The sequence below is a fragment of the Schistocerca piceifrons genome, chromosome 9 (genome assembly GCF_021461385.2).
Source record: "Schistocerca piceifrons isolate TAMUIC-IGC-003096 chromosome 9, iqSchPice1.1, whole genome shotgun sequence".
In the NCBI taxonomy this organism is placed as follows: Eukaryota; Metazoa; Arthropoda; class Insecta; order Orthoptera; family Acrididae; genus Schistocerca; species Schistocerca piceifrons.
In genome coordinates, this window is record NC_060146.1 from 173,252,117 (window position 1) to 173,277,750 (window position 25,634).

Sequence of the window (25,634 nt, forward strand, 5' to 3'; positions counted from 1 at the left end):
GAAGAGTTGTTACTTTGATTGAATAACACAGTCTAAATCAAAACTTCATTTATTTTCGATGAAGCTTTTCAGCTGGTATAGACCACCTTCAGATCTAAAAACTCTTTGCAGCAACTGTCCCCTCCACCTTCTTCAATGTTCATGGTCACCTTCTTCTAGATTTCTTGATGATGTGAACCTGCCTCTCTTCCTGGCCACGTAGACATCATTTCCTTCCGCAGAAAGTTGAGACCCGTAAGATCTTTCGTAAGCCAGAACAACATAAACCAAGTGACTTTCGTAACATCATGTATGAGAATGTATTGAAAAGACATTTAAGACCTGAACATATCAGTTGCCTTTTTTGCTGTCGACACTGTAGACCGTGTCTTGTTCTGCTTGCCAAAACAGCGCCAAGCCATGACGCTGAAGCACAGCAGGTGGAGATGCTTGATCACCATCATGCTTTGTCAGTGCCCAGTGCCCACGCTTCTTTCATCATCTTTTCACGTATTTCAGCAAAAGCACATACAGTGGGATGGTCTCGCTTTACTAACTACCTAAAAATAAGTCTTCAACTCACACAAACATCTTTTGTTGGCCTAAGAGAATAATAGTGAAACACACTATCTGGAAGAATCTCATGTTACACGAAAACTTTGCCCCCTCCTGGTATCTGAATACAGGCTTCTTACTGACTAAAGAATTTCTGGAAATGATTGTTACTCAAAAACTGTAAATTTAATGTAGTTGAACATGACAGGAAATAATGTGGCTTGTGCAATTACTATATATGTTTATTTTTTTTCTGGTTGTTACACAGTTCATGGGAAATTATGTAGATTCATTGGTGTGACTGCAGTTTCAAGACGGAAGTGATCCTTTATGGAATAGTGATGAAGTAAAGCCCTCAATCTTTTCTCTGTGGCTTCCTCATACTGCTCTTATTGAGTTGCAGGAAGGACTGATCCGAAACACTCACATACTGATTCCCAGCACTTCACAAAATGGCAGCAGTACATGTGCCCATCAACATTCCACAATTCCCTTGAGGATGTCCCCTCCCCTTGCTTCACAACGGAATCACAACAGTGCTCTACTGGTTCTGTGAATGAACGAGGTCTATCATGACTTGCCCATTCTACATTTAGTATTACCCATCAGAGCTGTTTTAATAGATGTTGTAGATACATCCATGTAGATATCTACAGTTATACTTATTCTAAGACCCCAAATGAATCAATCACTAAAAGAAAATGCCGTTCTATGCACTAGAAGAGAGGGGTAAACACAGTAAAATTTCAGAGTTGTAAAGATATTCCTCCATGAATTTGGGCTTTCACAACTCTTTGGGACGTGTAATACAGTACAGTATGCAGTCATAGAACGAAGAATTATGCATCCCTGTTGGCATAGCTGCACAATAATTTGTCAAGCTAGAGAGACGAGGACCACCTTACTTCAGTCATAATCTATTAAGCCAGTTATGCTGGCCAATTTAAGGGCAATTTTGGGAGACATCCCATGTTCATCTTGTCGTATATTGGCCCTGGGCTACAGTTTAGTTAACGAACCCAAAAAATGTTCTTTCAGAACAAATTGATTTTCAACTTCAGCTGTGCCAGTCAGCATTAAAATGGTGCAGGACTGAGGACGCAATTAAACATAAAATAAAACAAGAGAAAGTTCGGGATGGAATAACAGCTCAGTGCCTCCTCTGTGGCGAGAAACGTAAAATAAAAGTATAGAAAGTGTAAAAGTAATACAGTAACGATTAATGTGCTCTGATGTGAAATTCTGTAAGAAGCAGTTTTTAGGTGGCATTAAGTTGAGTAAGACTGTTTTTAAATGTGTGTTCCCTGTTTCTCCATTTTGAGATATCCAACAATTCTGAATTGTCAGTATTTTTCTCCTATTTCAGATTTTTAATTTTCAGTTTCAACCCAACATTAAGGGAGTGTTTGTGAACATTTTCAAATTTTATTTAATAACTTTTTGCATACCTGGATTTAATCATATGAGGTTGTAATTTCCGATGGTTTGTTTCAAAAAGATCCCATGCATATTCATTTTAATAACACAAAAAGATGTACTTTGTATGTAGGCTGCTATAGAAATACATACTGTTTTGAGTATCACATGTGCTCTACCTTAAATATACCAATTGGATAACTGACAATCACTTGGAGATACAAACAGCTTTGCATACTTCTTGTCTGGTTTACTTTTTGGACCAAAGCTCAGTTTCAAACTAGCCGGATCAGTTATTTCAAAACTGGCAATTTTTTAAATCTTGCACCCTGTACCAAAAATTTTGTTGGTCATCCATAGTTGTATGTAGATGTGAAGGGCCTATACTGGCTGGAATTGGCCATCAAAAATAAATAAAATTGTATTCTAGACTGCACTATTCAGACAGTTAGACTATATCAATCACTGAAGTTTCTACATTACAGCGTAATGCCATCGTCTAGTTGCTACCTTGTAAGCAAATAAAGATAGAGGAAAATTTGGACTCAAATGTTGCAGCAAATCTACATCCAGAACAGTGTAAGTCTCATAAACTTCTATGATGTGTCATACAAGGTGTGATAAAAAAAATACCGTGAATGGTGTTGTTAGAAACAGAATAATAAGCTTACATGGAATTTGATTGAATCTCCTTCAAAGTACTGTCCTTGGCCTGCAATACAATTATCCCAACATTGAATCTATGACTGAAAATATTTCTGGAAGGCTTTTGCTGGAAGGACATTCAGCTGCTCTGTCCTGGCCCTCTTAGTGTCAGGAATGGCATCCAAACATTTTCCTTTAAGTGTGGTTTTAGTTTTTGGGAAGAACCAGAAGTCACATGGTGTTAAATCTGTTGAGTAAGATGTACATTGATAGCCAGGAACACTTTTTCCAGCCAAAAATTTACAAATGAAAAGCAAGATGTGATACGACTTGTTATCGTGATGAAGAAGAAAGCTGTTTCCCGATTTTTCTGGTCTCTTCCTTCGTACATCGTTTCACAAACATTGTAGTATGCCCTTGTAAAATTCAGCCTTTACAGTTGTTCCCCTTGGAACAAACTCTGATTCCATTATACCCTCAGCATTGGAAAAATCAATGAGCACGACCTTGATATTCAATTTTGACTGATGGGCCTTTTTAGGCCAGTGAGATTCACTAGTTTTTCATGGGAACTCTGAATTTTCGTATCAGGATTGAATTCACAGGCCCAAGTTTCATCTCCAGTTGTGATTTTGGACATGAAGCCTGGATCTGAATGGAGATGATCGTTCAGATCCATGCACAGTGACATAAGATTTCTCCTTCTGTTCATCACTCAAAAGTCTGGAAACAAATTTTGCACGCACTTATCTCATTTGCAAATTATTGGTTAAAATGCTTTTCACAGCCTTGTATGAACAGTTTTTACCAATTTTCTTCTGTTTTTTGAGGTCAATGAAGTCCCTAATATTGCCCATCCTCTAGAAACTCATTTCCACTTTTAATTGCTCATACTACTTGTTAATAATATTTAGAATTACAGCATTATCACTAGAGACTGCATTATGTGCATCATAAAAACCTTAAAATATGCATGAAAAATACTTTAAAATGCATGAAAAGTGTTGAAATATGCTAGATCAAATAATTAAAAAATATAGTAGTTGCTGCGTGCATTATATCTGAAAGTTGAACCTGTACTTATCAATTATGAGGATGAGCACCAGCCATACAAAAAATCGGTGCATTTAGAACACTGATATTTTCTGAATACTTTCTGATAGAGGTTAGGAAGGGGGGCTTTCTGGGATTATTGTCTAAAAAGTTGGAAATTGGGGATACATACCGTGTTTCAAGAATTGTTCCTTCTTTGCTATTGTTGTCAGTAACAAGCCGATGTGATGCGGGTGAGCCGCAGTCTATATGTACAGGAGCAAATTTGAGAAATATCGCACGCACTTTAGGGGCACGCTCAAAAACTGCATAATATTTTATTTAAAAAACAACATACAATCATGAATGAGATTTTCACTCTGCAGCGGAGTGTGCACTGATATGAAACTTCCTGCCAGATTAAAACTGTGTGCCGGACCAACCTTGGGACCTTTGCCTTACGCGGGCAAATGCTTTACCAACTGAGCTACCCAAGCACGACTCACGCCCCCTCCTCACAGCTTCACTTCTGCCAGTACCTCATCTCCTACCTTCCAGACTTTACAGAAGCTCTCCTGTGAAGGCAAAGGTCCCGAGTTCGAGTCTCGGTCTGGCACGCAGTTTTAATCTGCTAGGAAGCTTCAACATACAATCATGAATTTTTTTGAACAGTGTAAACTTTTAATTAATGCTATTGGACCAAAGCATCATGTATAATTTATTTTACATTTTTCTGCTATTGTAAACATAAACGACCAAGTACAGTTCCAAATGTTCAGTAGTAAGATTGTGTCTTCCATCACTCAACACATTTTTATAAACAGAAAAGCACTATTCTACATCAACTGAGGTAACTGGGCAGTATTTGAATTTGGGTGCTATGTTGGCACTTATTGTTTCTGGTAAAAGTTTACCCGTCCCATTAATTATCAATTTGGCACAAGGGTTCGGAGCTTGGGTTATTGTTTAAAATGTTTTCAAGCTTTTCTTCAAGTTTTCTTGGGAATACCTCTGCCAATAAGGAATTCACTGGAATAATTTTATTCATTAACTGAATAGATTCATTCAATGCCAAACATGGAGCTTCAAGCTTGTTAACACTTGCAGGTATGTGGGAAAAATGAGTGCTAATCACAGCAATGTCTTTTTTAATACTGGAATCATTAAAAGCTTCCTTGCACTGGTAAACTGCCAAAGCCTCTGCACTATCGAAGTCGTTTACTCTCCCTCTAATGGCCTCGAAATGTTCATTGTAAAACGACACGTCTTCGACCCACATACCCCGAGTTACCACTGGTTCGGAAGCTAAAGGCACATTCGATAGTTTTTCTTTGTAAGTCCTGATGTGAGCAGGAGCCTTTAGAAACACTTTCTTTGTGGACGAAGTCATTTTATTTACATTCACAAAAGTGGAATGTACTTCTTCAGCAAGGAGATGTACTCCATGAACAAAGCATGTCACATAAATCAAAATGGGATAAAATACTCGGATGGCTCTTCCTGCTTTGATCATATACGCAGCAGCATCTGAAATAAACACAAACACCCTTTCATCTGCAGAAAATTCTGGATATATTTTTCTAATACCCTCATTCACAAATCTGGCAATCATAGAATGATTTACTTTTTCAAGTTCTTTGCAGACTGCTGAATAGGTAGGAGAAAGCTGTTCTTTAAAAGCACCAACAATTAAATTTGCAATGTAATGGCCACAAGTGTCTGGAGTTTCGCCAACAGAAATTGAGATAGTGCTGTCCTTGAGTTCTTTGCATATTTCTTCCAGAACATTTACATAAATCGTCGGTATGTAATTTTCGCGGTGTTGGTTCATCTGATGTATTTTAGCAATATTTGCACAGGAAGCCTTTGAGGATAGGGCTTGTAAGTTTCTGAAGAGGAATATTGCTTGCAATTAATGCTTCACAGAGATCCATTTTTAAATTCACTTTTTGGTTACCTTTGGACAAATCCCTGCTACTGCAACTTGCTCTTGTCTGTTGTTGTCGTGGTCCTTTCTTCTACATTCCTGCTATATGAAGACTTGTCTTGACATTTTGGACTATTTGAAACTTTTTTTGCATGAAACGTTTTTCTCGCAAAATCGACAATGTAAAACAATTGTGTCATATGTAAATGTTCCAGGATGATCAGCTATCCACGAAATGACTTTTATTTTTTCGGGTGGCATTACACACAACACGTTAACACACTAAACGTCGTAAACACGTTCAACTCTGTACATGTAAATTGAAAGCTAAACTGAAACAATGGATGTGCGACTGAAAGCTTGCATAGTTTAATTTAATTGTTGCTGCCGCATATGGTGTGACAGCAGAGGGGATTAACTGGGGGCTCTGTCTGCCAATTCCTATTCCTCTTCTGTAATAATTTCGCTAGGAAGTGGCCTCTCGGTTAGCGATTGCATGCAGTTCTAGGTTGTCATCAAACTGTGAGACACCCAAATTAGATTGAGCTAGAGACCACCCATCTAATTTTTTAAAATATTGTAAACATAGAGCAAAAATATGCATCGTAACTAGTTTTTAGTTAAAATGTGTAATAACCGGTGGAAATGGACCAAATATGTAAATGCATATAATCCAGTCTTTAGTTATCACCATAGACCAATTTCTACATTTTATGAGTTTCTTTGGCACATTTTGCAACTTGAAACAGAATTTAATGTTCAAGCAGTGTTCAAAATCCATTATGCACAACAGACATGGTAAACACCAACTCACTCTGATGTCTCTGGAAGCTAAGTGACCAAGTCAGAACGTGTTCAAACTGGATGCTGCCTGTCTCAGCAAATCAGGCTATCGAACAAATTTCATCAAATAGTAATAGCACTAGCAGTTGCTGCAAAAAAATTCATTCACCGTATATATATCTGTCTCACATCGTATCCCTATCTGGAAAAAGGGAGAGGAGAGTTTTGGGGTGAGTTGGACATTTATGGATAATGAACAAAGGGACACAAACCAGGTAGGCTGATACAGAGATAGATAACATGAAACCTTCCTCTCTCGATCTGCTGCTGCTGTGTTTTGACTGGAATTTTTTTTTCTGTCTTTGTTTCTAGTTTCATTTCAGACAATTCTTTCATGTACTGTGCTTGTCTCACATGTCCCATTATGTTTCTCATATTTGTAGTATACTCTGTGTGCTCATATTTGTTAGACTGCTGCAGTCTTTGTCTGTGGTAACTTGAAGAAGGGATTGTCAGTTATCTTGAATATTGCTCCTTCGGAGAGTCCCGGAATCAAGGCAAAAAGTATATTTGGAGTGGATATCATGGAAGCACCTCACCCCATTGGAGCAATTCACATCTGACTACCGCCAAAATATGAGAGACCACCCAAATGTTTTCGGTAAATAGACACCGACTTAGAATTATGTATAAATCTGCTAGACACAGTAAAGCTCTTATGCTGGAATAATGTTCAAGCATTGCTACCTTTAACACAATGACAAATTGCTGCTCTATAATTTTAGTGAAGTGTGACAATCCTGCTTCGTGCTTCAAAAATCTGCTACACAGAAATGGAAAACAGACATAGTATGTAAACTGGGAAATAAATATGTTTCCCTTCCTAGGCAGCCCATTTCTTGACCCATAGTTAGTTGCACTGTGAATCATCATCATCATTCTAAAATCCATATTTGTTATAAAAATGGATGTATATAAGTATGTGTCTATGGATGTTTCACATCTCCTCCCAAACCACTGGACTGATGTCAACCAAACTTGGTACACACATCCCTTACTGCCAGGCAATAGTCACTCTGGGGGTAAGAAACACCTACTTAACATAGTTAGGGGGATTTGAGGTCATAATCAGTGGGATGCATGAAAAACTACCATATTTTGCGTGAAGTTGTAACACATTTATTCTTTGCTGCAAAGACACTCCTACAGTTGTCAGCTTAGGGAAATCCCCTGCACCTCGCAGCACTTTTGAGAGCTTTCAACTGTGAAGTGCAAATGACTGTAGGCAAAAACAATAACCATCTACAGACCTACAAAGAGACGTGCCATAGAGACATTTACAAAATCGTATTGTAGACGTGAAGCAGCTGTGCCCACCATACAGAAACTGTCTGGCGTCATGTCACACAGAACCTACTGCAGCAGTACATATAACATTTCATTTCTAATAGAAAATTGACAAAATTTGTACTCAGGCTATGGCAGACTTGTCAGCCTGTTAAGTTTATAAAGTTCCAAACTCAGCAGCAAAATCTTGCAATTTTACCTTACAGTTGTTAAGCATTTAAATTGGTTCTTCTCTGACAGTTGACTGTTTGCGGGGAAATCTAGATCTCACTATGATTGATAATGTCATTGCATTTGATTTTAATGTGTGTTTAGGAATATTTATGCCCATAATGTTAACAGATGAGAAACAATACACACAACTTTTTTATTTCTTTAATACTTGATGCCTGCAGGTGTTAATTTTCATTTTATTTCCACACTGTTATACAGTTTTGGCCTTGGGCAATTTTCAAATACCCTTCTAAAAGCTTTATATGAAACTACAAGGGGCATTCAATAAGTAATGCAACACATTTCTTTCCTCGGTCAATTTCGGGTGGAAAACAAATGCACGGTTTGTTGTGGGACATTGTGGAATACTCTCACTTCAGCCTCTGTAGTTTCATAAAGTTCTGATAAGTGGCATTGCTTTATGTAGCCTTCAAAATGGCTTCTGTGACGGAGGTGCATTCCAAGCAAAGTGCTGTCATTGAGTTTTATTTGCTGGCAAACCAAATTATTGCAGGTATTCTGCAGAGACCTGGCAGTCAACAAAAGCACAATGAATCAATGGGCAAGGTGTCTGTCATTATTGCAAGTGTCGTGCAAACCTGTAAGAACACACGTGTGCTGGTCAACCACACAGATCAGTCGAATCCCTCAGTGAACTGGACGACTCTGTCGGTAGTGCTTTCACTCTCGTCCACTGGTTGAGATACTCAAAGGTTTTAGCCAACTAGGTTCCTCACCGCCTAACAGATGACCATAAAGAGCAACAAAGGACCATCTTTTAGCCCAATGAAGGTTGCACTCTGCAGCAAGCAGTATTTCGCCTAATGAAGGAAGCAGTATGTGGATGATGGAGAACAAGATGTTGCCTCCGACTTCAACCATAGAGTGATATGGTACTATGTGGGCATACATGCCTTCCCATAAAGTGGTGAAAGGCCGTCGCATTGAACAGACATTATGTTGACAAATAGAGTTTTTTAGCCAAAAGAGTGGAGAATAGTATGGTTTATGGGAATCCTGTATAACACCGAAATGCTTCCAGAAAAAAGGTGTTGCTTTACTTGTTGAAAATCCCCTTGTATATTAGATATTCAGCACATGAGTTCTTTAAGTTAAAGTGGAAAGCAGTGAGTAAATAGAATATAAGTTACCAGAAAGTTACAAAGAACTTACACCAACTTCACACTGTGTACAGGATGCGTCCGCTGCTCCTACCAATGTTGTTTTATGAAACCCACAATATTATATCTCGCCTTCAAAAACCACACCCAAGATTTTCGTATTCTTTGCTCTCTGTGTGCAAACTAGTTGTCCTGCAGGATAAAATGACTAGGATGTTTTTGTAGGAAATGTAACATAGTTAAATTTTGTGCTGGTATATTTTTTCACAGAGGCCACAGTTTTTGCGTTACTCAAGAGAAACATACAAAAGTGACCTCCAAATGCACCTCAACTACCACACTCATACCTCACCAGTCAGGATTTCTAGTATGTTGTTTGTGGCATTCCCTCCTACCACTCTACAAAATATCCAGCTTCACTAACTGGTCCTGATTTTCGACCATTTTTGGTCTCTCTTGATGGGGCTGTTACGCCACCAGCATAGTCTTTTCATTAACACTATTAATTGAAATGTGCCTCTGAGGATAAGGAAAGAGATGATTTTTGTAAACGCTACACTAAAACTAATGAAATTTACAATTCAGTCCAAACTTTCCCTTACGCACACAGTAGTTTTGCAGTGAGAAGACTTGAAAAATACAATGCTGTAATTGTTTATTTTGTTGTTGTTGTTGTTGTTGTTGTGGTCTTCAGTCATGAGACTGGTTTGATGCAGCTGTCCATGCTACTCTAGCCTATGCAAGCTTCTTCGTCTCCCAGTACTTATTGCAGCCTACATCCTTCTGAATCGGCTTAGTGTATTCATCTCTTGGTCACCCTCTACGATTTTTACCCTCCACACTGCCCTCCAGTACTAAATTGGTGATCCCTTGATGCCACAGAACATGTCCTACCAACCGATCCCTCCTTCTCGTCAAGTTGTGCCACAAAGTCATCTTCTCCCCAATTCTATTCAATACCTGCTCATTAGTTCTGTGATCTATCCATCTAATCTTCAGCATTCTTCTGTAGCACCACATTTCGAAAGCTTCTATTCTCTTCTTGTCCAAACTTTTTATCGTCCATGTTTCATGTCCATACATGACTACACTCCATACAAATATACACATACTTTCAGACACGACACTTCCTGACACTTAAATCTATACTCGATGTTAACAAATTTCTCTTCTTCAGAAACGCTTTCCTTGCCATAGCCATTCTACATTTTATATCCTCTCCACTTCGACCATCATCAGTTATTTTGCTCCCCAAATAGCAAAACTCCCTTACTACTTGAAGTGTCTCATTTCCTAATCTAATTCCCACAGCATCACCCGACTTAATTTGACTACATTCCATTATCCTCGTTTTGCTTTTGTTGATGTTCGTCTTATATCCTCCTTTCAAGACACTGTCCATTCCGTTCAACTGCTCTTACAAGTTCTTTGCTGTCTCTGACAGAATTACAATGTCATTGGCGAAACACAGAGCTTTTATTCCTTCTCCATGGATTTTAATACCTACTCCGAATTTTTCTTTTGTATCCTTTACTGCTTGCTCAATATACAGATTGAATAACATCGGGGATAGGCTACAACCCTGTCTCGCTCCCTTCCCAACCACTGCTTCCCTTTCATGCCCCCGACTCTTATAACTGCCATCTTGTTTCTGTGCAAATTGTGAATAGCCTCTCGATCCCTGTATTTTACACCTGCCACCTTCAGAATTTGAAAGAGAGTATTCTAGTCAACATTGTCAAAAGCTTTCTTTAAGTCTACAAATGCTAGAACCGTACGTTTGCCTTTCCTTAATCTATTTTCGAAGATAAGCCATAGGGTCAGTATTGCCTCATGTGTTCCAATATTTCTACGTAGTCCAAACTGATCTTTCCTCTGGTCGGCTTCTACCAGTCTTTCCATTCGTCTGTAAAGAATTGGCATTAGTATTTTGCAGCGTTGACTTATTAAACTGATAGTTTGGTAATTTTCACATCTGTCAACACCTGCTTTCTGTGGGATTGGAATTATTATATTCTTCTTGAAGTCTGAGGGTATTTCGCCTGTCTCATACATCTTGCTCACCAGACGGTAGAGTTTTGTCAGGACTGGCTGTCCCAAGGCTGTCAGTAATTCTAATGGAATGTTGTCTACTCTCAGAGCCTTGTTTCGACTCACGTCTTTCAGTACTCTGTCAGACTCTTCATGCAGTAACATATCTCCCATTTTATCTTCATGTATGTCCTTTTCCATTCCCATAATATTGTCCTCAAGTACATCGCCCGTGTATAGACCCTCTATATACTCCTTCCACCTTTCTGCTTTCCCTTCTTTGCTTACATCTGGGTTTCCATCTGAGCTGTTGATATTCATGAAAGTGGTTCTTTTTTCTCTGAAGGTCTCTTTAATTTTCCTGTAGGCAGTATCTATCTTACTCCTAGTGAGATAAGCCTCTACATCCTTATATTTGTCCATTTAGCCATCCCTACTTAGCCATTTTGCGCTTCCTGCCGATCTCATTTTTGAGACGTTTGTATTCCTTTTTGCCTGCTTCATTTACTGCATTTTTATATTTTCTCCTTTCATCAATTAAATTCAGTATTTCTTCTGTTACCCAAGGATTTCTACAAGCCCTCGTCTTTTCACCTACTTGATCCTCTGCTGCCTTAACTACTTCATCCCTCAAAGCTACCCATTTTTCTTCTACTGTACTTCTTTCCCCCATTCCTGTCAATTGTTCCCTTATGCTTTCCCTGAAGCTCTCTGCTACCTCTGGTTCTTTCGGTTTATCCAGATCCCGTCTCCTTAAATTCCCACCTTTTTGCAGTTTCTTCAGTTTTAATCTACAGTTCATAACCAATAGATTGCGGTCAGAGTCCACATCTACCCCTGGAAATGTCTTACAATTTAAAACCTGGTTCCTAAATCTCTGTCTTACCATTATATTATCTATCTGATACCTTATAGTATCTCCAGAATTCTTCCATGTATACAACCTTCTTTTATGATTCTTGAACAAAATGTTAGCTATGGTTAAGTTATGCTCTGTGCAAAATTCTACCAGGCAGTTTCCTCTGTCATTTCTTACCCCCAATCCATATTCACCTATTACATTTCCTTCTCTCCCGTTTCCTACTATCGAATTCCAGTCACCATTGTTTATTTTATGCTGCTAGAATTCACAAAATTGGTAGATGAAATAAACATGACTGTCGGTTTTACAATTTGTAAGTGCTCGACTGAGTGGGTGGCATAATAAGGCCAGTCAGTGAAGAAAAAAAAGTCATTGTAGGATGTAATTTACGCATTCGCAAATGTTTGTACAATGTTGGGAGGGAATGCCGTGAATTACATACTGAGTGTGGGGGTGGAGATGGGTCTGAAGGTCACTTTTGTAAGTTTTCCTTGAGTAAGTTGAAAACTACAGCCTGTACTGAAAACATATTCTTGTTCATTTTTTTCTCTAGGATTAATAGTTTGCATGTAGCGAGAATGTGAAAATCACTTGTATGGTTTTTGAAGGCCAGATGTAAGTGTGGGTTGCACAAAACAGCCACAGTAGAGACAGCTGAATCACCCAGTATTTACAAAGATGAGATGTGTGTCTAACACATATGTTCAATATGTTTCCTATGAACATGATGGAGTGAATAACTTAAATGACATTTCAGCTCTACCAGTATATAATCTACAGGTTACAATAAAATATCATATTATTTTACAGCTACTTATTACTTTTGCAACAATACAGAAATAAAATAAAAATCATTAGCTGCAGACGTGGAGCAGTCATTCAAAAATTTGTAGCAACTGTTGATCCAGTATCTGAGAAAATCATCAAAACATGCATAAAATATGATACTGAAATTTTATTGGACAGATGTTTAAGACAGGCCGGCACCTCTCTAAAAAAACTGGACCTGTCTGTTTTGAGTCAGAGCAGAAAAATAAAACTGGTATGGACAATGACAATGACGACAACAACAATGACAAGGACAATGACAATGATAAGTTTTGTGGACTGGCAAGACAACCAATCCACTGTGACGGGTAGCCGAAAGGCACGCGTTAAAGCTCACGCAGGCTGGTGTGAGGTCTGGAAAATGACAAGGTCTTTATAGTAGCAAAAATAGTACGGAGCTTCTGGAATACTTAACTTTAATCAATAATTGGTGAACATCTGTCTGATGGTACATGCATCACAAGATAAATAGCAAATGATAATGGCGCCTTGCTAGGTCGTAGCAAATGACATAGCTGAAGGCTATGCTAACTATCGTCTCGGCAAATGAGAGCGTAATTTGTCAGTGAACCATCGCTAGCAAAGTCGGCTGTACAACTGGGGCGAGTGCTAGGAAGTCTCTCTAGACCTGCCGTGTGGCGGCGCTCGGTCTGCAATCACTGACAGTGGCGACACACGGGTCCGACGTATACTAGCGGACCGCGGCCGATTTAAAGGCTACCACCTAGCAAGTGTGGTGTCTGGCGGTGACACCACAATAAGGAAGACAAGCCAACATTTGATATTGATTTCAAATAGATTTCCTTTCCTCAGTATTAGAGGAGATCAAAAATTACAAACAGAAAACTTATAATTGCAAAATTAGTGCAAAGAAAGTATAAGGACATGGGTGGGCAGATACAAACAGAACTGTGTCACCAGGCTGCAGAGCTGAAATGGTGTGGGAAGGAAATATATTTCTTTCAGATAGCATAATTCTTCCACTCTGCAATTCCTGCCACCACCAACGCTACCAACTCACCTTTTCCTTTATGCCACTTGCCTGCAATGTTGATAGCTCCCATTTTTTCATGCAGTTGTTCTGCAACATCAAGTCATCAACTCTTTACCCATACATGTTGCTATTCTTTCGCCATTTTTACTGTTTGCTCTTGTGTTATTGTAATCACCAACCGCTTAACGTTACTGTTTCATTTTAATGTGTTGCCAACTTAATAACATTTTTCAATATATTACTGTCTTAATTATTGGAGCTGTCTGTCTTTTTTTACATCAGTCTTAGTCCTGTGTGGAAAAATGAAATACAATTATGTAAATCAACAGCATTTTTTGTTTATTTTGGAACTAAAGTAACGTTATAGCACTAAACTTAACGTTAATAATTTTCACAGCAAAACTTTATATTTAGCAAAATACCTTTTTTTCTTGCATGCTCCTCATTTTGGATGTTCTTCAAATGTAAGTATGTTCAGTTCATCTGTTTTATGGACTAATGTCTGTATATGGGAAAAATTGTACTTAATTGTAGATTTGTAGAAACAGATGTTTGATGATAGTGGCATCAGTATATCGTGTAGCTGATGTTTGAAAGACCACTGGTTAGTATCTTGAGAATGTTGGTCCAAACTTTTTAATCTGAAGTTTAAGGATCAGGTGTTAATTATAGAATTTAATTTGTTTTGTTTTTGTTGTTCTTTTATGGTAATGTTAATGGTTGTTTGTCTCTCTTTATTTGTACTGTGCAAGTCACTATTCAGTATGTAAGAGTTATCCAGTTTAGTCATGGATGGGCTCCCTTAACAGTTTTTTTCGTTTAAACCACAAGCGCTGCACTACTCCCCTCAGAACCATATTAATCTGAATTGCAGGTTTGTCTGTCAGAGTTTGCCAGTTCCAACACCCAGCTTGTCAACAGTGGGAATAGTTTGGGAATCTTGTTATGCAGTTCTGGACTAGATCCTCACAATTGCATTTGTTAGACTCGTGAAGTGTGAATTATTGTAATGACAGCTTGTGCAGTGCATTGTTTTGTTTTGTTTTGTTTGTGCTGTTATTCAGGGGTAGTGACTGAAAAGAGGGGAGTTAGTGATCTGCTTGCTGACTGGCAGTCTACTGCTCCAGGTCTGCACTTCGTAATCTCAGAGTTTTACAGTCATGTCAAACTGATTGTCATAAATAATGAAGACCACACTTTCCGCACTGTGGAGAGATTGTAATCCAACCCAGAACATAACTGTTAAGTGTAGTTGTCAGGAACTTTAAAGGCCGCTATGTCTCCTCCCTGCCCTTGCCAAAATACTGGCAATCAAACATTTTTTTCTGTGATTAGGTTTTGAACCACCTAGTTCCAGATTAATTGATATAGCATTCATGCGCAGCAACTATTATGGGTATGTGTAATTTTGGTTGTATGAGACGATGATAAACTATCTTCCATAAGTTTGGAAAAACAAAGCTACACATTACAACAGAGCAAGATGGGAGAGATCTATGTGAGTTACCAATTAGAATACAGAGTAGTATGCTCAAATAATGATTAATAATGACACATATTATACAGATAATTGTACATACACATAAATATTGGTAAATATTGATATTCCTCAGTTTTATATAAACTGGCTTTACCTGTCCAAATAGTTCCAACAAACATGTCAGGTTGCACCAGTTGATGGCACAGCTATGTACAGGTACGTTTTTGACAGTTCTGACAGTTGTATTTCCATTTGTATGAAGGTATGATATGCCATGAAAGAAGGTAGTACACACAGTGAAAGTAATTGCTAATGCTCCCAAAGTGCCAGATTCCTTATGATTCACAGATGAAGATAATCGCTTTGCACCAAGAAGGCAATAGTATCCAAGAAATATCAAAGAATTGGTAAAGTTTCATCAAAGGAGTTGTAAAGACCATGCACCAGCATGGAGGTACATGCTCCTGTGATGGGTGTCTTTGCTCAGGAGCACACAGGAAAATATGGATGCCAGGAAAAGTATTTGGTAGTGACCAGTAAGCATAATAGATTCAGAACTGTCCGTGAATTACTGCTCAACTAAACACAACTAGGGATACACAAGTGAGTGAGTCAACAGTGTGATGGCGCTTGGCAGAAAACAGCTTCCAGGGTTATGTAGCAGGAAGGAAACCATTGTTGTGCCCTGTTAAGAAGAAGAGCGAACTTCAGTGGGCTATGACACACTGACATTGGAGAGCAGGAGGTTGGGAAAAAGTGTTACTCGCTGACGAGTCAAAGTTCAAAATATTTCGGAATAAATGTCATCAATTTGTACAGCACTTAACCTGTGAAGCTTTATATGTGATTCCAACTGTGAAGCATCGAGAGGATTCTGTGGTGGTATGGGGATCTTTTGGAGGGAATAAAGTCAGTGATTTGATGGAAGTAGGTGGAAACATGAACCACAAGGATTGTCATGCCATTCTCCAGTGACATGCCAAGACATCTGGGATTTATTTAGTTGGGGAAGGGTTTGTTTCGCAGCATGACAATGACCTGAAACATATATCTTGCTTGTGTCAGAACTATGTGAAGTCTCTGGAGGTTCAGAAAATTTTGAAAAGTTGGAATGACCTTCCCAGTCCCAGGTAGTACCCCAATCGAGGTGCTGTGGGAGATGGATTGGAAAAGAGGATTTGAAAACAAGAAATCGTGAATGGGACACTACTGTGGGAGGTCCTGCAGTGAGGATGGAGACTAATTCCAACTGTAACCCAGGGAAAACCGACCCTGTGCATGCAGAGAGTATGCAAGGCTCTGATTAAAGCAAAAGGTGCCTATTTGGAGGAATTTAAAATTTTGTAGTTATATTTACCAATGTATGGTTTCAGTTTAATAAACATTAGAAAACAATAAAATGCCATTTTATAATGTATTTCTTTATTGCCCATAATCACATGGTATTTCCAAACCTGTGTATTTGAAAAGTATCCACTTTTGCCGATGTGGACTTCATGCCGTAACATACACAGTAAGGTCAGAACGGAATAGAGGACGTTGAATCGAGCAGAATTTTCTGTAAAACCCTAAGCGAGAAATGCACAGTTAAGGAGCTATGATTGCATGGAAATTATTCCAGTAAGCGAATGTGTTAGGATGTGTGCAGCAGTGCAGTTTTTCAAGAGGGTAAGCCAGCTATTTCTTTGACAATGCCAACTTTATAGTGATGTTGGAGGCTGGAATTAACTTGATTTGCTAATTTGAGAAAAATAAGAGTTTTTTAAATTTAATTTCAGTTTTCTTTTTCATCTTTGTTGTAGTTTACACTTGCTAATCTACTGCACTTGTTAGATTAAAAGTTTATTCATGTGTTTTGTTCAGTAGCAAAAATTAAAATGTGTGCCCTTTACATTTCATTTAAACTACTTTGCACCCTGCAGTATCACATGTCATCTATGTTATTGCTGAGCTGATTGTGCAGTACTGCCTTTTATCTTAACAAAATAATGGAACTAAGGTATTTCTAATGTAATTAATTTAGTATTTAATAATCCAGCTTTATCCAGTAAACATCAGAGTATTTATGTCTAGTGTAGCTGTTAGCATTTATATCCAATGTAACCATGAATATTTACACCTAATATAACCACCCCTTGCTTTGATTGTTCAGCTGAAACCATTCGCTTCAATTAATTGAATAACTAACTGTGCTCTGCAGCATAACATATGTTAATAGGGACGAGTTAGTTTGAATAAATGTGCTTCCACTCGCCCATCAGTGACTGGCTGTAGGTTTATAGCCTAAGCTCCCAACAGCACATTTCTAATTTTGCCCAAATTGAGTTCCTGTAACCTTCTCAGAGTGTGTTGTTGGGTTGTCTTTCTCCACTGTGTGTGTTTCACTGTTGTGTTGAGTAGTTTCCACCAAGTGCAGCAGTTAAGACATTGGACTCACATTTGGCAGAATGGCAGTTAAAGTCCCTGTCTACCGATTCAGATTTTGGTTTTCCACAATTTCCTTAAATCACTTAAGGCAAAGGACAATTTCCTTCCCCAGTCATAGAAGGAGGCAGACTTGATAGCATAATTTTCTGGCCAACAGACATACTATGACTATTCTAGGTGAAAACCAAATTTTTTGCATGGAATATTTAGGAATGACATCACATTTCACTGTTGTGGTGGTTCATCCCATTTAATGAGAACATTAAGCTATTATAGAGATATTGGTTAAGTATTGTCACCTGGTTTGATTCTCCCCCTTCGTTCTTTTCTGTACTCCATAATAATGGCACTCACTAGTCATTCACATGATGGAGGTACACCCCTACAATTTGTAACAGACCAGATGGGGGCAACAGCAAACCACCACCTCAAGAACTGTATCCAAAATAGTAATGTGGGATTCCCACTTCAAGGCTGTGCATGCAGACATACCAATTTACTTTCATTGATTACCACACACCTACTACTACTACTACTACTATTACACTAGTTCTGAATTTCCCAACTCATAGGAAATGACAATAGCCACTTGCCAAATAGCCAATAAATTAAGCAGTGGGTGGAAGAAAAAATGCAAAGTAGCTTAGGTTTTGAGTAAAGTTCCTTCCCATAGGTGACATAGATACTCACTTTCCGATCTAAAGGCAAATGAACGGTAACTAATGGCGTGGTGAGACCACATGGCAAAAAAGTAAATAAACGAAAAGAGCTTAGACGTTGATAATTTAAGTATTGTTTCGGTTTGGAAAAATGTGTGAGAGTGGTAAATATGCTGACCGTAAATAGGAAAGGGATTGCGGATATAGTGGAAAGAGCATAGATGAAATGTCAAGAGGTTTGAGACGGGGCTGGCAAGAGCAAAGTACATCCAGACTGAATTTCACAGTGCAGCTGTCCGTATGCTGATTTGAAACTTCCTGGCAGACTAAAACTGTGTGCTGGAGTGGGGCTCTAATCTGGGACCTTGGCCTTTTGCAGGCGGCAAGTGCTCTACTGACTGAAGTTTTTGAACGTGGCTGACAAACCCCCCACCCTGCTCAAGAGCATTTCTGGCAAAAATAAAGCTCCGAGGGCTGGTCGAGAGTTATCATCAGATAGCTCAATTGGTAGAACACTTGCTCAGAAAAGGCAAAGATCCCAGGTTCAAAAAAAGAAGTCCCGGTCTGACACAGTTTCAATACACCAGGAAGTAGCAAAGTACGTGTTGGAAAGCTAGTTTAAATATTGGAGGCTCAGAAGCACAGGTGCTGGGGGTGCATTGATATAAGTTACAAGTGAGCTGAAACAACTACATACCATTCTGATGGTATGCTGTTGATAAAATATTGGATAACAGTGCGATGGTGTGCTGAAAAGTAACGTTTCAGTATCTTCTTATTCTTTTCCAAATATTGGTCGAGGTATTTTATGTTACACATATTACTCGGTTGACTTTCCCTCTCCACTGACACAAGTCGCCGCTAGAGGGCTCTGGATTGTAGCATGTGACATGCCAGCATGTAACTTAATGATGTGGATGTATGAGAAACAACATGGTGTAATCAACTTTGGAATTTGAAGAGTTTGTCCACACATGGAGCACCCTCTTCTTCAGCATGACAATGCAGACCCCATGCAAGCACTGCTACATCTGCAACAGTCTGATACCTTGGGTTCACTATCATCAGTCGTCCTTTTATAAAGTCCTGACTTGGCCCTATCTGATTTTCATCCATTTGCATACTTAAACAAGATTTTTTAAAACTTTACTCTGACAGTTATGAAACAGTGCAAGCAGAGGTGAAGCTGTGGCTCCACCAACAAAGTCAAACTTTTACAACGACAGTGTCAACAAACTAGTGCCTTTTTGGAAGACATGTGTTTGTTGCCAGGTTGAGTATGTTGAGAAATAAATTTGTAGACATTAAGAATAATGATATAGAAAGTTAAAAAAAATTAGTTTTCACATTAAAAAATTCAGAGCCATTATTTTTCAGTACGCCCTCATTGTGTAGACATTGTGTGTCTATTCACATTTACAATTGCCTTGGTACTAAGGAGTACATATTTTGCAAGGGGGGGAGGGGGGGGGGAATTAAGACACTGCAACTAACTATGTAAATGTGACACATTTTTTTGTGGAGATGCCATTGCAGGTAAAAGACAAGGCATGATGCAGCATGTTTGCCTGTCAATAAAAAATAAACCCTTGGTCTGAAAGCAATCAGGTAAACTGAAGAGAAACTAATGGTGAGGTTCTTGAGGTCTTCCTGTACTTTTCTTTCCTTGTCAACGTAATGAAGTGTGTGTGTGTGTGTGTGTGTGTGTGTGTGTGTGTATTTATTGACAAATATGGGATCGTGCCTCCACATTTGAGAGAGAAATGATTACTTTCATATTTTAATTGTATCTAAAACAAAGCCTTTCTTATTGACTTCTTTCCTAAGCCTATTTTAGTTAGTACCCCAGTGTGATTAATAATTGTAAACTTTTGATGAAATCTTGTCTACAGGAAAGTACCAATTGCAATGATATTGTGCAACCGCAGGTGCAGCGAACTTCTCCAGAGAAACGACGCCGTTCGCTGAAAATGGTGTTGAAGCAGGGCTCGGCACCCAACGGCAGGCGTGAAGGTGGAGGACATGACTCTGGGGAGGAGAAGGTTGAATACAGGATTTGCAAGGAGGTGTGTTCATATCTAGATACTTGCATGGCCTTTAATTTAATAGGTATGCCTCCGGGTTGTAATTTGCAGCCATGATGTCTAAATAGAATATTGTTTGTTGCTATTGCATTCTAGGTGTAAAAATATAATTATGAGGTATGGTTGTAAAGTTTTAATAATTGCCTTATAAAATAAAGTTATTTGTTTGTTCACGAGTCCATATCTTCAATGCTGGTACATATTGGAATTCCTCTGCCCCAGCACTGTCACACACCACTGCAGGACCCTAAACAAAAGAGTACAGTCATTTGATAAAATGGACGGTAATTTGTTTTAGGTGGCAGCAGAAATGTGAATTTCTTAGCTGTCTGATTTAAACTGATACAGTGGCAACATTTTCACTGCTGCCAAAAATGAATTACAATATTCACAAATGTGGCAATATGAGCTTGAGGAAATGTTGTAAGAATTACCACGCAGTACTCCACGTTATCAATGAACTGTGCCATTTTGTTTCATTATGTACCAGTACTTGTGAACATGTACTGGAAGACAAACTAGTAATTAATTACACTAAATAAGACCATGTAGACACAGTTCTACAAGTGCAGGGAAGAGTTAATGGCCTCTTCAAAAAAAGATTAGTGTACAGTGTGGTTATAATGAAACTTCTCATACATGAACCTGTGTAGACAGCAAACTATTTACAGTATGGGTACCAATTTTATAGAAATGATCAGACTGTGTGCTGCAGGATTGCGTTGTTAGTAGTGTTAGTGTCATGGCTTGGCATTAGACGCTGGTACTGGTGTGACGATGTAGGATTGAAACATAACCATCAGTGTGGATAGCTGATTGCGCCTCAAATTGTTGAAGTTTCTGTTGCCATGACTGAGAATGCCGGATGCAATATGTGATCTACAAGCAGTGCAAGATCTGTATTACGACAACTGAACATTCTTTCAAAAAATGCTGCTAACAGTGGTGAAATGTTACTTGTACAAACTTCACATTACTCGCCAACTCAAATTTCTTTCGAATGTTGAAGTTCACGACGTGTGGCCTTCGAACATTTTGTAGAGTGATGAAACACACTTTGTGCTCAGTGGGCAGTGAACACACACAATTGTCACATTTAGGAATTGCTGTCAACAACTGTTTGTGAAGTTCCCATGCACAGTGAATGCATCACTGTGTGGTGTGGCTTCACGGCACAGTTCATATTTTGTCCATTTTTCTGTGAGGAACTCGGATCCTGGGGACCAAGTTGTGGAGCTTCAATGGTGCATGTCACTGTGGTCGGCATCACCAACATGTGGTCCCTACACTGTCGGAGAGAGGTTCTTCAAACTGCACGTTGGAGCTCCACCTCACATTGCTCGTGAGGTCTTTCAGTTACTGTAACGCATTTGGAGAAAACCGAATCGTTGGCCAATAGTTCCAAACTGCATGGCCACCAGGATCACCAGATTTGAATCTGTGTGGTTGGGTCTCCTGAAAGGCAGGGTTTATCAATGGGACACTCACATACATTGGAGGTTTGAGAGGAGCATATTGAGGGAGGTAGCCAACATCTCACCTGAGATTTTCCGGGCAACGGTAGAGCTACCTCTAGTGCAGTTCCAGGCTGTCGTGGGTGCAGGTGGTGTTCACATTGAGCAACATTTGTAACCTGGAAAGCACACGTGATCTGCAAATATGCAGATGTTACCCTCTCATGAGGGAATTAAAATGTGCTTCTTTCAGTGTTTTATTTTTTATTTCTCTTTGGTATGTCCTTATAAATGTTTCCCAAAGTTTCATTGTCCTACAGTCACTCATTTTTCATGGGAATCGTATCAAATAGTGAATGTTCAATTTTAATCATCTTGTAATATGTCCATAGGCTTTCACAGCTAAAGACCACTTCCATAAAATTCTTCAGACTATCATCTGGTGAAGTGGTCACTATGAAAAATCTTCTTCTTCTTCTTCTTTGTGAAATGTTTCTGCTTGTGCAGGTCATTCACAGAGTTACTTCCAAGCTTCTCTTTTCTTCCACGGTCTGCACTTTAGCATTTCCTCCCATTCCAATGGCCTTAAGTTCACACAGTCTCTCCATCTTATTTGTGGCCTTCCATTTGGTCTTTTCCAGATTCTGTCCATGCTAAAGCTCTTCTTGGAAGTCTTTCTTGTCCCATTCTTTTAACTTGGTCAACCCATTTAAGCCTATTTCTCTCCGTAGTTTCATTTAGGGGATTCATCTGAAGGGTGCTTCATATTGTCACAGTCTTTATCTTGTCCCTTTCTGTCTTACCCAGTATCCTTTGTAGTAAGTGCATCTCTTGCTAGTATTCTGCTCAGATGTTTCTTTGTCAAAGTCCAACATTATGCTCCTTAAGTCAAAATTGGCAGATAATGACTTGTGCTCCACACTCTTTGCTGTAGCAGGTATTTTCTAATTATTTTTGATACACAATGATAAAATTTTGAACAATTTCTATTATCTCCAAAATTTCATAATTGATGTTTCCTTTCTTGGTTGACGAATTTCCTAGAAATTTGAAAACATCTACTGCTTTAATGTTTGTACCATTAAAACTTACATCCTTCATTTTTCATTGTTCCTGCTTATTTTCATTACCTCTCTTTTTTTAAACTTATTTCCATGCTTGCTTTATCAACTACTCTGTCAGGTATTTAGTTGTTCTTCCAATTTCTGCTCTTTTCTTCCCAAACATCACATTGTCTGCATGTGTTATGATTTTTGTATCACTTTTTGTTGACCTTATTTCCATGTCTGCTTCTTCAATTACCCTCTGTCAGGTATTTAATTGTACTTCCAATTTCTGCTCATTTTCTTCCCAAATCATCACATCATCCACATGTGTTATTCTTTTCATATCATCTGCTGTTGGCCGTTTTTGAACTTTCATTATGTGTTGCATACTTGAATTATAGGACAATACATTAGTTCATCATTTTGCATTATGGCATATCCAAAGAATTTTATTCAAAGAGAGCAGTGTTGGCGTAATCTATTGGGATAACACTTACTGATGAAGCTAAAATTGCCTGCTGATGGAATTGTAAAATTCACCCAAAGAAAGGGGGAGAGCTATTAAAACAACACACTGTCGGTCACAATTGCCCCATTAGAGCAAAGACAAAGGCACGTGCAGATTTCCTAAATATGTGTGCATAGTAGTGATGTAACTATGTTGAAAAAAAGTGTAACTTCTTTTTTTTCACATCATGTAATTTCTGACAAGAAATTAAGTGCACCTAAAATTTTTAAAACTGTCATCATTTCACATAAAAGTAATGTTGTTTCATATATCATTTTCTTAGCGGTTCCTGTGAGAACATCGTATAACACCGAATTATTGTGTGTTACAGAATGAGTTGTTAACTGGGGACCCAAGCAACTTTGGTGTGAATAACAAGAAGCTGGTTAAGAATTCATCCCATAAGTCCTTTCATGGTAAGATTTCATTTGTTTAACTGTCATATTCTCTATTAAAAGCTGTGAATATTTACCAAATCATTGAAGCTATGGAAATAATGTAATTTTCATGAAAATATCTGTTTTTGTAAGTTATTTATGGAATATCAAAGAAGTGGTGAATTGACTGTCATACAAAGGTACGGGCAATAAATTGCAGAACACTACTTCAGAAGTTGCAATATTACAATCGTTTCTAACATGCCCTGAAATGGCATTTAAAAGGCTGGTTATTTTTTTTTTTTTTTTTTTTAAGGAAATATTCACACTGGCAATTAAAATGAACTGCATTCAGTGTTAATTTCCAAATTACATTATATGATCAATTCTTTTCAAGTGCCTGGATATCTCATTATCAACCAGTTAAGACAGAAAGGAATAATGTCTCATGCTTTTACAGTCATCCAATTCCCTCATGGTTTTCACACTGTACTGTGCACCACTCTGTAGCTCTATGTTTAGAAAATGTTACCACAGTCTGTGTACAATGGGAGGATAAACATTTGGCTTGGCTGGCAGTTCAATCCGAGGTTGAACTAACTCCAGTCTGTCAATTGATTTCTGTTACAGCTCATTCAATTTTATAGTCTCTCAATCCCATTAAACAAATTGTCCTGTGTTTCATTCATTTATCATGTTCCGTAGATCCCCATTGACCCTTACAGTCATGAAATAAGTCGAGGTATACCTTAAAAATGACATAGTTGTTAGAAAACTACATTAATAACTGGAAAAGCATTACTTTGGGGGAAAAAGCTACTGTTTCCTGAATCAAATTGTATAACTGATGCTTATGTCCTGTTTTTAGTGCAATATTTAAATGACACACTGATATTTACTACAGAGGTCCAGCTATTTCAGAGTTTTATGAGTATTGGCTTGTTTGCACTGAGCATTGCTATTTTGTTGTGCTATTAACAGGAATCTTGAATTATTGAACATAAACAATTAGATAATTTCTCCTCCTCACATCATCAACTGCTATCTTACTTTCAGGCATTGAATTAGGCTATTTACAGATAACTCAAGCAATTTGTACCACTAATTTTTATGAAGCACAACACTGAGTGCATTGCCATCACAGAGGTGATGTACTGAACCTGTATCACCTCTGTTATAGCAACCTATTCAACTTTGTTTTCTTAATTGGTAGTCATTTTTGTGGTGTTTACTTTGAAAATGTTCATAACATTTATTAAATGTTGATCATCACACATACTATTTTTTTCTCTTCCAGAACTCAGTACAAATTCACCATATGTCGCAGGTGGCAAGGATGAGGCCCCAGCAGCTGCACTGGGCACCAGTAGTATTGAAGGGGTGTCAAATGGAGCAGCCCCAGGAAAGGATGATGTTGCAAAGCCGCCAGTAGACCTCATCATACCTGAGAAGAGTGCATCATTTTCTATACATCCTGGCCGACTTTGTTCAGATGTCTGCTCATATTGTTTTGGGAAGTTTGGTTCTCTGGACACCCCATGCCACATAGCCCAGCTTAAAACTGCTGAACGACAGCGGAAGGTTCTGGAAAGTGAGTATTATCTACAGTGCTTTCATTTACTGTGTGATTTTTCTTTGTGTGTGTGTGTGTGTGTGTGTGTGTGTGTGTGTGTGTGTGTGTTGTACATGCCTGCTTGTTTGCACTGAAACTGTACCAAACTACATTAATTCATTATCACAAATTATGCAGTGACACATCTGTGGAAGCATACATTTTGCTGTGAATGTGCGTACACCCATTTATTCGTGTCTATTTTTTTCTTTGTTACTTGATCATGTGATTGTGGACAGTGGTTCAGTTACTCA

The 25,634-nt window shown here is 38.5% G+C and overlaps 1 protein-coding gene across 1 annotated transcript in view; it reads left to right on the forward strand.

Moving 5' to 3' along the window:
- LOC124716820 overlaps positions 1 to 25,634 on the forward strand; it is a 157,108-nt gene that overhangs the window by 43,953 nt on the left and 87,521 nt on the right. The window contains exons 9-11 of the mRNA XM_047243371.1: positions 20,192 to 20,365; positions 23,723 to 23,807; positions 25,066 to 25,359. Coding sequence (XP_047099327.1) covers positions 20,192 to 20,365; positions 23,723 to 23,807; positions 25,066 to 25,359 — 553 coding nt within the window. The remainder of the gene's footprint in view (positions 1 to 20,191; positions 20,366 to 23,722; positions 23,808 to 25,065; positions 25,360 to 25,634) is intronic.